At 36.3% G+C, this 16,873-nt stretch overlaps 1 protein-coding gene across 3 annotated transcripts in view; it reads left to right on the forward strand.

The window, feature by feature from the left end:
* Nucleotides 1-9,425: 9,425 nt before the first annotated feature.
* The window catches only part of LOC108736989 (carnitine O-acetyltransferase), a 25,427-nt gene continuing 17,979 nt past the window's right edge, over nt 9,426-16,873 (forward strand). Inside the window, exons 1-11 of one of the 3 annotated variants that reach the window (XM_018469627.1) lie at nt 9,663-9,763; nt 9,841-9,892; nt 9,943-10,382; nt 10,439-10,592; nt 10,654-10,828; nt 10,882-11,060; nt 11,115-11,215; nt 12,595-12,720; nt 12,787-12,909; nt 12,964-13,159; nt 15,524-15,952. In XM_018469627.1, the coding sequence (XP_018325129.1) occupies nt 9,747-9,763; nt 9,841-9,892; nt 9,943-10,382; nt 10,439-10,592; nt 10,654-10,828; nt 10,882-11,060; nt 11,115-11,215; nt 12,595-12,720; nt 12,787-12,909; nt 12,964-13,159; nt 15,524-15,565 (1,605 nt within the window). In that variant the 5' untranslated portion in view covers nt 9,663-9,746 and the 3' untranslated portion in view covers nt 15,566-15,952. The other 2 variants (XM_018469626.1, XM_018469624.1) reach the window with 2 other exon arrangements.

Here is a 16,873-nt window from a genome sequence, read left to right on the forward strand (position 1 = left end):
CCGCGCTACCTATCGCGGCTGCCCCAAGGTTCCGCGTAAAACCGACGCCCGAAAAAAGGCCACCACCATCCCAGCTGCTCCAAAGGTAGCCCAAACAACCGCCCGCTCACCCGTCACTCCCGCTAAGACATCTTCCCAAATGTCTTACGCAAGGGCCGTAAGAGCAGCCCCGCCACCCCCCACCCGCAAGCCCAACCCGACCCCAAGCACCGCTGCAACATCAGGTGCAACTCCGTCCCTTCAGGACAAAATTCAGGCCATCGTTCAGACAATGGTAGCCAGTTTAGTCGCCGTCCTCCAACCACCCACCAATGTCTAACACAACCGACACAAATAACCTTCGATTAGTTACCTGGAATGCCCATGGCATTAGAGGTAAAGTGACTGAACTCGAGCACTTCCTCGAGGAAAAGTCGATCGGTGTTGCATGCATCACCGAAACTTTTTTATCCCATAAACTCAAGCTTTTTGTCCCAAACTTCACAGCCTACAGAAAGGATCGTGAAAACTCCGGCGGCGGCGGCGTAGCCATCCTCGTTAGGAATTCTATCAAACACAAGCCCATCTCTTTGGCTACCGACTCTTTAGAAGCAGTTGGCATTGAAATCACTTCAACTACCGACCCTGTCAGAATCATCTCATTATACTCCCCCCCAGACGAAGAGGATCTTTCAAACCTCCCACTTCTACTGCCACCAAACGTCTCGACTATCGTCGCAGGTGATCTCAATGCCAAGCAAGTCTTATGGGGCTGCCGATACAGTAATAGAAAAGGCATTTCCCTTCTTGCCGACTCTCTTGACTTCGATTTCACAATCGAATCCCTACCAGATCCAACGCACTGCCCGGATCGTCACAACACGCTTCCAGATATTCTAGACGTTTTCCTCACAAGGAACGTTAACCTCTCCTCCGACCCTACAGTTCTTAATGATCTAAGCTCAGATCATCTTCCTGTTCAAATAGAAATCGGCCGCCCAACTTACAACCTCCCAAAGCTAACAACCTCGTTAGACTGGCTACATCTGCGCTACATCCTAGAGTCATCTTCGTTTAAGTGCTCTCAAATTCGCACAATTGAGGAACTCGATGAAGCGGTAAATCTCCTTTCAAACGAGATTACCAGCGCCGTCGAGCGCTCCACGACCTCCCGCCCAGCCACCACCCCAGTCAATGCTCTCCCCGCAGACATTGTTGACCTCCTTAAGAGGAAAAACAAAGCCCGACGTCTGTGGAATAGACACCGCGACCCAGCACAGCGTACAGTAGTAAACGCCCTCCAACGAGAACTAAGAACTCGTCTCACCGAATTCCGCAGCGCATCCTTCAACGACTATATCGCTCAGGCAGAAACTCATCCCTGAAGCACCTGGAAAGTGATCCGTTCCCTTCGTAACAGAGCTCCCCATCTTCCGCCACTAAAACAGAACGGATCGACTTACTCTTCAGACGAAGAAAAAGGTGCAATCTTCGCAGACTCTTTATGCCTCCAGTATTCTCCACTACCTAGTCCAGTGGACCTTGCCAACTTTCACGAGCGTACCAAAGTCATCTCCCAAAACCTCGTTCCCATAAATTCCGAATTCAAACACACTACACCCCGTGAGATTTTCCTTACCATTCGTTCTCTGAAAAAGAGAAAAGCACCTGGCGCTGACGGAATTCCCAACGGAGTCCTCAAAGTCCTGCCACCAAAGCACATCACCGGACTGTGCAACATCACAAACGCTATCATGCGGCTCCACCACTTCCCTTTGGTATGGAAAGAAGCCACTGTCATCTGTCTCCCCAAAAAAGCGAAGCCCCTCAGCTCTCCCTCAAGCTACAGGCCCATCAGCCTACTCAGTTCGTTGAGAAAAGTAGTTGAATCCATCCTTCTCAATCGGCTCTCAGACCACGTGGAGCAAAACAACCTTCTCCCCGACTTCCAACACGGTTTCCGCAGGCAACACGGCACCGGACACCAACTTCTTCGTATTACAGAACACATTTCCTATAACCTCAACAAGCGGCGTCACACTTCAATGCTACTTCTTGACGTCCACCAAGCCTTCGACCGAGTCTGGCACGAAGGCCTTATCTTTAAACTCATCGCCCTCAACATCCCACACTTTCTAGTCGGGATAATCAGGTCCTTTCTCACAGACAGAAGCCTTCGAGTCCGCATTGGCTCTGCTCTCTCTGTCAGTAAACCCGTCACAGCCGGTGTCCCACAAGGCTCCAAACTTTCTCCTATTCTGTTTAACCTCTTTTGCGCGGACATGCCCTCCCACACTTCCATTATGACTGCTCTGTACGCTGACGACATTGCCATCATAAACTCTTCCAGCACCATTCTCCAATGCACTGCGAGAATCAATAGGCTTCTGCCCCGGCTCCTAAACTGGTATCGGAAATGGAGACTCTCTATTAACGAGACCAAATCGGAAGCAATCTTCTTCTCTCGTACGCTCCGAAAACCTCCCTCCATCATCGTCAACAACCGCCCTATCAAATGGAGCAGCTCCGTCAAGTACTTAGGCGTCGTCTTCGACAGGTCCTTAAACTGGCGGCATCACATTACGGCGACCCGTAACAAGGCTATGGGTGCATTCATCGCACTCAAACCTTTCTTTCGAAATAGGACTATCTCCCAACAGACCAAAATCCGTGCGTTTAACGCAATCATTAGGAGCATTTGCTCCTATGCCATTCCCGTTTGGGGCTGTGCCCTTCCCCACCGCCTGAAACCCTTGCAAGGCACTTACATGCGGATTCTTCGCTCCGCATTAGACTACCCCTGGTTCGTTAGAAACACACAAATTCTGACCGAAACCGGTTTACCTTCTCTCCCTGAGGCTGCAATCACATTCTCGGGAAATCTCCGGGCCACAGTGTCAGGCCACGCCAACCCCACCATCTCGGCACTCTCCAACTTCACACCCAAACCCAACGACCGTTTCCGAAGGCCCTGTCACCTTCTACAATGAGCCGCTCCCTTTCGCTCACTTCTTGCTCCCTAGTATCGCTTTTTAGCGCGAGTGTCCATCCAGCACATCAGAGATGGACCACCTACTTCGGTTTCCTCCCCAACACTCCCTTCTGTCCACACTCTTAACCCATTTCCCTTCTCAACCCTATCCTTAATCCCCAGCTTTCCACTTTTCTCCCGGGGATGAAAAATCCACAGGGTTTATCTCCCCGCTCGAGGAGGGGTTTTAGTCGGTAAAAATCTGACACTACCTCCCTTCAAGATTTCCCCTCCTCGAGCATAATCTAAACAAAAAAAAAAAAAAAAAAAAAGCTTATCTTTACACAGTCTACCGTCTACCGTCTACTGCTAACATTTGTAAGTGTTCCTGTTTTTATCTTCTCTGTTTTATTGTTGTTGTCTTTGTTATGGTTACTGTTTTGTATGTTTCACTGCTTGTGCCTTTTTGTTACTTGTGTTTTCGTTGTTATTGTTATAAATTGTTATTTGTTAATGTTAGTGTTTTCTTGGTATTTGATTAGTATTAACACCAAAAGACACTAAATTGGTAAGTGAAATTTAAATTCAACTTACACTATTAAGGCTAAATAAAGATACATACCCATAATATGGAATGGATATGGGTGAAGAAAATAAACTACGAAGCGATCGATAAAAAAAATTAGATAAAATAAATGAAAGATAGTTTTTTATTTTTTGTAGTGTGTTATAGGTGTTTTCGTGCCTTCAATTTACTGAACTCCTCAATACCTTCCGTGAAATCGATTTCTTTTGAAATTTTTCTTTCTATTGAAAGCACGGCTAGATTAACCAGTCGCACTTGACGCAACAATAATCAAAAACACTATTACACTTTTTAATGAAATTTCTTTGAACGGATAATATTGCCTTTATTACTTTACAATTTGAAAAAAGGCTTATCCATTCGCGAAAATATCAGAACACACTAAGAAATTATTAAATATCAACATCAAAATAGCCAAGGAGCTCCTCATTGATCCTGCGAGTGCGAGTGAGATGATTCTTTCCTTTTCTTATCCCTTCCATTTCGTAGGTGAGTCCCCTCTTCCATAGGCAAACCCAATAGTATTGCGAACGAAAATTTTCGTAGGTATTATTTAAGTTGCGAGAGAGGCTTCGCTCGTGTACGGGATGAAGAGACTTGATATGGGAATGGAAGGGAGAAGAGAAAGAGAAAGCAATGTGGGTCATTACTGCTTACTCTCTCATTGAAGGGTATGGAGTGACTCAAACTAACCTCAGGTAGCGGATCCTACGAAGTTAATGTTTGCCCGGCTCTGACCAAAACCATATCGACCATCAATCAGTATCGTTCGACATCGATGCAGCGGTAACATTAATATATGTAAAGGATGCAAAAAAAATAACTTGAGGTAGTTGTAGTGGGTAAAAAAAATCGAAAAATGGATTTTCATATTAATAATTCATATTAAGAACTAACCACTTCTAAAAATGTCAAAGTGTTTCATATATATGTATAGCATTTGTTTAGTCCCGACACCGACTCATCGATGCAGGGTAGTTTAAGTTATCAAAATCCACTGGTTGTTGACACTAGTCTAACTTTGAAAGAAAATGCAAGACCGCGTTAATTAAGGCGAGACAAAATCCTTTTAGTTTAAAATTGTTAGTAGAACAAGAAATGAATTATTTATTTTCTCAGTAATAGTTTAGAAAAGGTAAATACTTCTGAATATGCAATAGCAATAGTACCTATTCTAAAAATTAAAAATAACGTAAGAATTTGTGGTGATACTAGCATAACAGTACATCCACAATTAATTATTGGCGAATATCATCTTTCTACTGTAAATGAGTTATTCGCAGATTTTGCGGATTTTGCTACAATCGACCTCAAGCAGGCTTATTTGTAGCTTGAACTTGATAAAACTAGTTCTAAGATTTTAACATTGAATATATTGAATCGTGATAAGTACTGCTGGCCTAAGTGAGTTTAAGGAGCACTTAATCACTCTTCTCGGAAAATTAATTCGGCGAAGTCCAATTATACTTTGAGCGAACGAACAAAGAGTTTTCGTAACACAAAAAAGTTTATTTAATCAAAAAACACAGAACTACACACAAATAACAACAGAAATTTTAGGCGACAATAAGAGAAAGATAAGAAGGTATGTGTTTTAATTTTGACCGAATGAAGGTGACTGCTTTGGTTTTAACAACAGATGCAATTGTAGGGATGTTGGGGGGTGGCGGTACGGTCGTTACAATTCAAAGATGGTATTGATCTTAGACAACTGAAAATTTCTAGAGCATAGAATAGAGCAATAGGGTGACAACGACTACTAGTACTATAAATTCTTGGAAGTTCGGATGGTCAAACTACCCGAATGGTTAGAACATCTCAAAATACAAACATAGTTGCAAGTTTCAGTACAGGCTTATTTCAGAGAATTTGATATAATAATATTTCAATACATCGCATTTAAAGAAAATATCATTAGATAATAAATACAAATTTAACAGGTTTCAACAGAATACTCATTCAGAACTTTTTAAATGTAAGCGTTTGTAGTATGACTATAGAGTATATGCCTCGGTTTAATTTCGCAGGAATGATAAATTATTATAATCGTTTTATTAAAGAAGCAAGTTGTGGCGTTATAGATAGAAGATTCTGGTATTTGATTCACAACATTTATTACACAGAAACAAAATGTAAAAATATAAAATTCAGAAACGTAGAAATTAAAACAACGAAGAAATCTGTTCAGACACGCGAGTGAACACGCGGATGACTGCTTAACCAGTGACTTTTAAAACTTGAAAAAACATTAAAAGTATATTCGCACCCCATCACTGTTTATTCAACTAGCAGGTCGCCGAAGGATACCGCCTCTATTGACGCATCGGCATCACACACACACGCGATCGGAAGGAGCCGCTAAATACAGGGTGGCGCACGTTACAAAGTCTAATATTAAAGCCATTGTATGAAGTTTTAGAGAACAATGTTCAATTTAAGTGGACAAATGAATTTGAAAACGCGTTTGTTGCAGCTAAAAAAGCTTTCCAGGAAGAAGTATTTTTTTTAAATCCAAAGTTACCGTTAACAGTAGCTACCGATGCGTTAAAGGAAGGCTGTGGTGCGGTGTTATCCCATTTAATTCCCGACGGTTTAGAATGGTCTATTAAGTTTATTTCGCATTTAATTAAGAAGACGCAATGTAAATATCCTATGGTAGATAAACTTTTGGTATTGTTTATGCTATTAATGCTATTAATTGTTTTACAATGTGTTCTTAAAACTATATACATTGTAGTCAGTTATTAACCGACACGAAGGTTGCGAATATATCAGAAAGTTGCAGTTTAGATGTTTTTTATTTACACGGTCGTTACAATGTTAATATTTACTCCTAATTGTTTCAAATCGTTGGTTCCTATAAGTGCGTCGAATTTTTCATGTCACTTCATAATTCCAAGTTTATTGGGGTTGAATAATATATTTATACCTTTCAGTAAAGGATAATAAAGTTTATATTTTTCGCTCCTAGAAACTATTGCAGATTTTACTCCAAAAGGTTGTTCAAAAATGTACTCATCAGGAAAGCAAAATGCAATTTCGGGGTTAATTATAGAATAGTCTGCACCAGTGTCAATTAAAATTTTTAAGTCGTTGGGCAATATTATAAATGGCAATTTTGGCATACTAGCGGCGTTATTTAAGTCAACTATGTCGTCGGATCTGAAGAGGCTGTCTGTTGAATATTTTCATTTTTGTCTTCATAATTTTCTTCAGTGTCGTAATTTTCTAAATTTTGTTTAGAGATAGATTTACTCTTTCATATTCGTTAATTCTTCAGAGATTAAATTTGACAGACCAGTACTTTTAAAATGATTTAACGAATGGTTGACTTGGTCGGGTTATACCAGGTGTATATGCATTTCGTGTGCTTATCGACATTGAGGTCGGTTTTGGTATTTGATGTGGGGTTATGACGTTCTTTTTGAAGACATTACTCGGAGGTTTCCCAAATACTTGTTAATTAATACACAAATGTTGTTTTATTGGCCTACATTGGATGTTTATAGGTGGAAAAGGTGTAGTGGGTGTAGTAAAAGGATTGTAATTAAATTTTGGTTGTGAGGTAGTCGGCTGAATGAAAAAAGGTCGAGTAAATTAAGTGGGTGTAGGTGTAAGCATTCTGGGATTGGGTTTTACGTCCTTCTGATGCTTTTGGTAATACAAAATTCCTGACATACATTCTTCATTGTTACGAGTGCGATATTCTTCAAATATTTGAGTGTTTTAGTCCTATTATGCCTTAAGTGTGAGCGATAAGGCTCTCTATTTCCGGCTCTGAACCCCATCAAGGCCTTCTCTTCATACATTTTTGATTTTATTAGTAAACTGTCTTTATCATTTAAGCGAACAAGGTTGCTAATTTTTCCTCGATTTGGTCGTAATATTCGGATTAACTCCAGTTACGTTGTTGACTACATTGTGTTAGTTCTAATGCTAAAATTATTTTTAAGAACGTAGATCACCATATTATTATACCAAAGGCTCTTCAAAGAGTCCCAATTGTTGACAATTTTCGTACTAATGTGTCGAGTAATGCTACATTTTTGATACAACAACATATCGCCATGACGAGGACACTAATGTTCTGCATTGTTTTCAGTCCTCTGAAGATGGAATTTTCTATCACATTTCGATTTCGAATCAGCAAAATTGAAATAGAATTTTCACGACGTTTTCAGTACTTTTCCGGATGAAACAACTATCAAAATGCCGTTACCGATCCTGTACGCAGCGCCAGTTATTTTTGTTTAAAGTAAAATCTGTTTTATTTAAACCAAATTTCAAAATTGGCTCATAAAATATTTCGAGGACCAACACTTTTATAAGTGAAGAAATAATTCTTGACACGAGTATTTATAACAGTGTTCAGCTGAGATTTTAAAAATGCAACGCAGTGCATAAGTTGTACGATAGTTTCGTTATATCAAAATAAAAAGCAATATATAACTCGCGAAAAGAAAAGCGTCTACATTTGATTCGTCGGGCTGGATCAAAAATGAACAATTAGGTGTTATTTTGTGTTTTTTCTGTGAAGAGAGGAAGTCCACCTCTACGACGTCCTCGTAACTAGAGGGTGGAAATTGGTCACAATTCCACAGCGGAAGCAAGGTAAGCGCTACTTTCCTTTTTTCCAAAATGTTAAGAGAGCAAATGCTTCTGTTATTGCAATTCGTAAATTCATTGTGGCGGTAATACTACCAGAATTTTAAAGGTTAATTAAACAACGCATTAATACATTTGATGAGAATCAAAACATTGTTGAACTAAAAGTTCGGATGAATGAAATATATAGAATTTGGTAAAAATACGAAAAAATTAATTGGAAAATAATAATAATACAGCTGTTCAAGAATTCATAAAATTAAATATCTGTTGAAAAAAGATCGGTTGTCTGTAAAGTCGGTTTACTAACGATAGTTGAACGTGACAACGTCATAAGAAAATACTGATGGAATGGTTTCATTTTTCAAAAGAAAATTTTAATTTTATTTGTTTGATAGATATTTTGTATGGATTTAGAGAAGGAGGTAAGTGGAAATCACAATTGAATTGATCAAGTTACATTTATTTGTACGCAGCAATACAATTATGTCAATTTTTATTTATTTTTTTTTCCTATGTACATAGTTTTTACAAGTATGAATGTGCTTTGAGCAATTGTTTTACAACTTTTATTTACAACTTTTAAACATCATTAAAATTTTTGTAACTCTAGCTTCAATTCGACAATATATCACTGAACATATATTTAATATCGAAAGAATCATTACCTTTATCGCCGCAATTATCGTTGCTATAAACAATTGACACCACATTCACTTTTCACTGCACTTTATACTTGACGAAAACATGTAAATGTATTATTGTATAGCAGCTGTCCACGTGGACGTATCGCTCACTCAAGTAGGAGAGAGTACAGATGTTGAACGCTACCGAACGCGAAAGCCGATTGTGCCTCTTTGTCGCTCGTTCCGCGCTCTCGCTTGCACTTCAAGCCTTAAATGGAACGCCTCAGAGCGAGGTAACGCCGCATGAGTCATGTTTTTTCGTTATAAGACGTTGTCACGTCAAAAAAAAGAAGAAAACAATTTTTCCTCATAACTTAGTCGACATCAGTTTGTCACATATTTCAAATTTTCCTGTTTCCATTTACGATTTTACGCGATTGAATGCGTAGTCTTCCTCTTAGCTTGTATCTCCGCTCATGTGGGGAATTCCGCCGGTAATCGCAACCGCTGTCGTGTCATCTATTGTCGTTTCACTAAAATGTATGTCGGTATTGCCGATTTTGGTAATTTAAAAACTTTCGTTGGGTAAACTTAGGTGTCGCTGACGCTCGACATTTCATACCCTGAGTTGTATGCATGTATGCACTAGTATCATAGATAAAGTAGTATGGTAATTGATATCATTTGAAATCATATGAAAAATATTTTGAAATAAATCGAATGAACTGAGAATAATTTTGACAAAACAATTGCTGAATTTTAGAGTAACTGAAATAAACTATTTGATGGACTGTCAATATCTTTTAGTACAATTTAAATTAACTGTTGGTGGATTTATGTAAATAATTTTATTTGAACTTTTAAATATTGAATGGCTTGTACTTAGCAGGTATATTTTTATATCACTTAAATCGTTATTTTTATATAGCATATCTTTTGTTGTAATTAAATTCTTCAGTTAACCTTTAACTATAATATAATGGTAGATTGTTCAAGGTAAGCATACATACCATATGTGAATGTATGTATGCAAATAACTTATAAATAACTTTTTGTTCTTGTTCTTTTTTTAGGTCTAATTTGCAAGATAGCAATATGATACGATTATCTACTCCAGGCGTTACTGTAATAAAAATTTCTTTTTTTTTACATAAAGTGAGATAGTTTATTTTTAGACATTAGCCAAACAGCTCAACAAACTAACATTTTCTGTTGGTGTTCAGCAAGTTAGGACTATTAAAAATCCCCAAAATTTACCTTTACAACCTGTACCAAAATTGTCAGACACAGTAGAAAAATATCTTAAAAGTGTTGCACCACTTTTAAGTCCCAGAGAACTATGCCAAACTGAATTGGTTTTACAAGATTTTTGCTGTCCAAATGGATTGGGAGAACAACTTCAAACGCTTCTTGAAGAAAAGCAAAAATGTTCTGAAAATTGGCTTTTGGACTGGTGGCTTGAAATAGCTTATTTAGGATATAGAGCTCCTGTTGTTGTACATTCCAGTCCAGGACAAGTTTTTCCACTTCAGACATTTTGCAGTGAAACTGCTTGGCTCAATTATGCTGCCCAAATTATTGCAGGAGCAGCAAGTTACAAAACAATTATTGATAAGTAATTTTTTTAAGCAAATTTTAAATTATATCTTGCACTTTTTAATATTATTACAGGAAACAGTTACCTGAAGAAAAAATGGGTAATGATCCTTTGGATATGAACCAATACAATCTAATCTTTGGAACTTGTCGGGTACCACTCCCGAATAAAGATAGCTTACAATACAATTCCGATTCAAAGCATATTGTTGTGTGCCATAATAATCAAGTAAAGAAAGAGTCATTGAATTTGCTATAATTCTTATTAATATTGTGATTATTGTTTAAAGTTTTATCAAGTACAGCTTTTTGATACAAAAGAATGTAATATGCCAAGTGTAAAACAGCTGGTTACTGTTTTAAAGCAGATTGTGGACAAATCAAGGTGTATGGATGACCCAGTTGGTATATTATCAGGGGCAGATAGAGACTCTTGGGCAAAAGCATATCAGAATTTAGTATCAGGTGGTTTTTCATTAGAAATTGTGTATTTGTTGTTTATTAACCTATTGTTTTAGTTGAGTACAACAGATGTTCTATTGCTCAGATTCAAAAATCCCTATTTGTGGTTTGCTTGGATCAGTGTGTTTGTCCTGATGGGCAGGAGAGTAGAAAAACTCTTGCAGGGAAACAACTAATTCATGGAGGTGGACCTAATTATAATGCTGGTAATCGTTGGTTTGATAAAACAATTCAGGTAATTATTCATTGCATTATTATAGTTTAAATATTGGATACATTGATCTTTTAGTTTGTAATATCAAAAGATGGTATATGTGGCTTAACATATGAACATTCTCCAAGTGAGGGGCAACCTGTAGCTAATATGGTTGATTATATCAATATATTTATGTAAGTTTTTATTTTTGTATAGAAATAAGGTGTTTATGCATATAGTTGTGTTTATGAGATAATGTTTAACAAAACTTAGGGGCTGTCCATAAGTTATGTAACAAAAATCCACCAATTTTCCCTATTCCCACCACGAAACAGGACTGCTACTCGTGAACTGGCTCCTTCCCATCCCTCATTATAAAAAACCTTAGGCTTCAATTAAAAAAAATGTTTTGCATTTCCAAAAATTCAATTTTAAATAAATTCTGAAATCGTTACGTAGCATCATAACGTCCTGCTGGATTCCCCCCCTCCTAACTCAATTCGTGTCATTTTATTTATGGAACGCCTCTAATGCGTTGTGTGGATAAAGATGAATAGAATTAATTTCAAGCGGTTAGAGTTATGCCCCTTTACCTTCACACGGTTGGTGTACAGCCGCGGAGTAAGAAAATGTAACGCGTCGGTAAATTCAAATCAATTGGATTATTATCAATAATTCCATATACTGACACGTTTGATGTATCGAAAGTGATTAACCCGTCAAATTATAAGTACCGGTAATGTTACACGTTACGTATAATGGCAAAAAATGAGACAAAATCTTCTATCTGACATTTTCTTATCAATAACAACAAATAACACGACGATAAACCTCTAAACACATCAGAACACACGAAACACCGTTCCTGTTATTAAAAAAGCAGTAATTGTATGATGACGTATGGTCTGTTTTATTTTACAAAAAAATGTTGAAGTTATCAACTGCTGTCTGAACAACTCACAACATCAATTTCATCTCTCACAGTCTTCTGTCTCATTCACTTACTCACTTTTCATAATTGGAGGTTCGGGTGTCTTTAATTGATTATCTATTTTTTTTTTTATGTTTTCGTGGAAGAGGGGAAATCTTCAAAAGATACCCAGCCGTCCGTACGACTGGGTAGTGTCGGATTCCCGAGGAAGAAGTCCTCGGACCTACCGACTAAAACCCCTCTACCTCAGGCCGTTCTAGGATTTCAAAATAATTGTTAATTACTAATAATAGCAACTGATAACAATTCTATTGTTTTTTGTTTATTTTCATGTTCGCTAGCAATCCCATGGCTATCTTCGCTAGAAATTCGATTATTTTAGTTACTTAAATACGTACAATAAAAGCCATAAATAACAAAAAAAACTAATAGAAAATAGAGAAGTGTAATATTGATAGATAGAAGGAGAAATTCTACAATTTAATCTGAAAAAATATACATGATATTTCATTACCCTGTATAATAATAAACAACTTTTAACGAAACTGTAGTAAATGATGCCACCATGAGACACCCTGTATATGTATATGTATATATATCCTAATACATTATGATGTGTACCTACACAAGTTTACATTGCAGAGAGAAAGAGGAAGCAAAAAAGATACCAGACAATTTAAATCTAGGCTGTGAAGTGGTTAAACTTCCCTTTACCTTAAATGATACAGATCGACTGAATATAGCAAACGCACAATGTCAGTTATTTGGGTAAGGTGAAAATCAATTTTTTAAGTAGTGAGATTTCATAGTAATTATTATGTCAATTCATTCTAGATTGGCAACTGGATTGGATTTATGTGTTCTCACTTTTACTGCTTATGGTAAAAATTTTATAAAGAAACAAAAATTAAGCCCAGATAGTTATCTTCAAATGGCTTTTCAGTATACATACTTCAGGTTTATATTTCTTAGCAATGTAAACCTATTTCAGTAACATATTTAACCTTGTAGAATGTATGGCAGAATTCCTCCCCAATATGAATCAGCAGCATTAAGAAAATTCCTTCATGGTAGAACGGAAACTATTCGTTCTTGTTCTTCTGAATCTTTGAATTTTGCATGCACGATGTGCAGTAACGCCCCCGACCCGGTGAAAGCTAAAGCATTAAGAAGTGCAATAGATGGACACAAGAAGTACACTGTTGACGTAAGTAAAACTGTTGTAGTTCAATTTGTAAAAGAACTAGTCCTATTTAAGGTTTCCTAACTAAGATGCAAAAACTTATTTCCTATAAGGGAATGCTGAACAGGTCGTGAAAATTCATTTTACATTTTTTATTTTCGACATTTCCTAAAGTGACGATTTTGCATTAATTTTTTTTCATTCACCCCTTATAGTATAAATTGTAGTTTCAATAAATTTCAAAAGCGTTTATAGGCTATTGAATAGAAATTTTAGTATGGAACTATCGCTTTAAAGGGGTTTCCTGATTGAATATGGTAGTTTTGCCTCTAAAGATGATAAAACCACAAAATGGCCTTTTGTAAGGGGTGCGTTAATCTTATAAAAGGCACCTCTGTCAGTTTTTTCCAAATAACTCAACGAAGCAATTTTCTAGATTTTTACTAGAGTACTTTTTTTTTGAAAATTAGATTTTCCTTCGAAATTTTTTACTTTAAAAAAGTTAAAAATATATATAAAAAAATAGAAAACCTTTTTTTTTTATTATGTTTTGTACGATGAAAAATCACTGAGATATGGATGCTCAAAGTTGCCTACTTATTGTCATATTTTTTTTAATTTTTGAATCATTTACTCATTATTTGTACTATAAAACACTTTTTAATGTAAATTCCTACAATTTTAAGATAAATTATTACTACTCTTGAGTTTTGAGGTGTATGTTTGGATCTCCTGCTGTGATCAGTCTCTAGATACATTTAATAAAAGAAGAAAAGGTGTTTTCGTTTTTTGAGATTTTCTGCTTCGTCTTTTTGATTATATTCGAAACTAAAAATGGTAAAAAGAAAATTAAATTAAATATTTCAAGGAAAATCCAATTTTCTAAAAAAATGTATTCATGTAAAAATCTCGAAAATTGTCTCGTTTTTGAGTTTAATTTAAACTACCATATTCATTCATAAAACCTCTTTAATGCAATTGTTATATACTTCCTTTTCTTTTTGTCTCTATTCAATAACCTATTAGGTACTACTATAGGTTTTAACATGAAAAGGCGAGAATGTGTCATCCTTTCGTTTCGTATATTCCGCTTTCGGGCGACGCGTTTCGAGTCACGAAAATTTTACCTGTCATCTTTTATGCAAATAATAGTGCACAGCAGTGAATTTTTGCGTCTCGTTTCGTGCGTTTGGTAAATTGCATTATAATTCTCTGCGGATGGTAGGTAAATAACTTAAACCTAAAATTTGTGCACTACTCCCCGACAAAGAGACGGCAACTTACAAGAGATTGTAATATTCATTTCAACCAAGCGCTGGGGTGGAAAATTCATTTCAACCAGGTGCTGGTGTGGAAAATTCAACCACTTGGGATATGAAGAACCAACAAATTCGAGATCATTTAAAAATAGTAGCTGCTTTGGCACATGTACCAAGCGATTTTGTGTCGGATGGATGCTGATTTATAATGGAAACATCGCCAAGCGATGTACTTCTAAGGAAGTTCTATGATTACTTTGTCGACAATCAGTTTGTTCTGTAAGATTTGGGTAATCCTTGTTATGTATTAACGAATTTGACTGAAGTAGTTTATTAAGGTACCTAAACATAATTACCTAATTACCAAAACTAATGACGCTCGAAAAGATAACTTCATAAATATAATCTTATTTTGTTGGGGATCCACTTGACGCACCAACCGCGGCGTTTGAAAAGGGAACAAACCTTTCGTTTCTCAAAAGGATTAACTAGTATTTTTGGAAAGTTTCAATTACAATTATTTCAAATATCCTTATTTTATTGATTTGTTGTCGAAATGGGTTAATAACTACGAAACCGATTGTGTAGAAATCCAACTCGCACATAATCTCTTTACATTATATCAACTTTGGTTTGGTGAAGCGAATTACGCGTATAATAAGACTATTAGTAAAACTTCTTTGAATATAGCAATACTACTCTTTGTTAAAGGAAGTAATAATAAACAAATTATTAATTAATTAATAATACAATATTAATTTTTAGTCTAGGCCTAGGCCAATATTGTCATATCTACTTTAGAGAGGTCTCTTGCGGTACAAAATTGACAATAATTCTAGTAAACTGTTAGCATACAATACAAAACGAAAGTAATTAATTAAATTAATCTAATAGACTTTTANCATCAGCACCATCTCTATAAAGTTGACAACACCGACTGACAAAATAGTTTTTCTGTACCATGCAGTATGTCACAAAAAAATTAATTTATCTGCTTAATTTATTTGGCATATAATCACTTTAATATTATGTTAAAAGCGATTTTAAAATTTAGAATAACTTGCCCACATTTTAACTATAATTAATTAATTATTTAATAATATAATAACAATCAAGCCTACCTTATTAGATAATTGGGGAACATAGAAATGGCAGGGAATTATCACGGTAAGCCGCTTTACCATCCTGCATTTTCGTGATCTTGAATTCGACTCCCGACTCTCGACTTCTTGACTTGACTATGATTATTATTAATTATAATTATTGATTCCGCTATTTAAACGGTAACTAATTGAGTTACTAACACATTAGGTTAGATTGTATTTTTAAATAAATAATTTAGTTGTACCAACTTTGTACCAGTGACCTGAATATGAATTTATGGATTCTATGTAATAGTATGTTAGACATGACTTGAATAATAAAAGTGGTTATAAAGTTACGCAGTGTTTCTCGAATTATTAGTTATAAAGGACACAACAAATTGGTGACGAGATGAACAACGATCAAGCAGGAAACAAAAAATAAATCGATCAAGTCAGGAAAAATAAAAAAAAAATAATCACGGCAAGGATCAAATATAATCTTCAATTTCAGCGTGTAGCACATGGCAGGAAGAAAACCATAAACCAAAAGTCCACATGTCACAATATACAGACTGTACTCACGTTCGGTTCAGAAACAGGGGTATTATCAATGAGCCAAAAAAGCAAACTGCAAGCGATGGATATGAATGAAGTATCTCAAATGCATACAAGGAGTAAGACAGAGAGAATAAGAAACACGAACATCCGGCAAGAATTAGGAATTTGTCCAATACAAAACATTATAGAGCAAAATCAGCTGAGGTGGTTCGGACATGTGCGCAGAATGAATAGAGAGACACAAGTAAGGAAAATATGGAAAACTAGGATAATAAAGAGGAAAAAGAGAGGTAAACCAAGGAACACACGGACAAACGAAGTTTATCTTCAAGAAGAATGATATGACGTTACACCAGTGGGAGGAGCTGACGCAGGATAAGAACAAATGGAGAAGTCTAATCAACAGCATCATTAACATCCATAGAACCAATTATCATCAGAAACAGTGATTAACGTTTTCAGCAGGCCATATCCTTACACCTGTTGGTAGAAAGGCATACGTTAATATACATAAATACTATAAAAATTGTAATTATTGTCAGTTTTTTATTTTTCATACATCGCCTAAAGAAGCAGAAAATATTTGCGAAACGTTGCGTAAAATAATAAGGTGTATTAACTAACCTTCCCGTTCCCCTACAATCATCGGAAAAATAATTATTATTATCAACTAGTTCTTTCCCCCTATCAGTCACTGTGAGCTCGAAACTGTAAGCACCATTGCTTCGAATGGTCGAAATTCACTTTTGTGAACAATACTATGACGTAGTGTCAGCCATCAATCTTTTCTAATTGTTGCTGTTGTCGGCCATCATTCTTTTTCAATTGTTGTCGCA

Source organism: Agrilus planipennis, unplaced genomic scaffold (genome assembly GCF_000699045.2).
Source record: "Agrilus planipennis isolate EAB-ADULT unplaced genomic scaffold, Apla_2.0 scaffold145, whole genome shotgun sequence".
NCBI lineage: Eukaryota > Metazoa > Arthropoda > Insecta > Coleoptera > Buprestidae > Agrilus > Agrilus planipennis.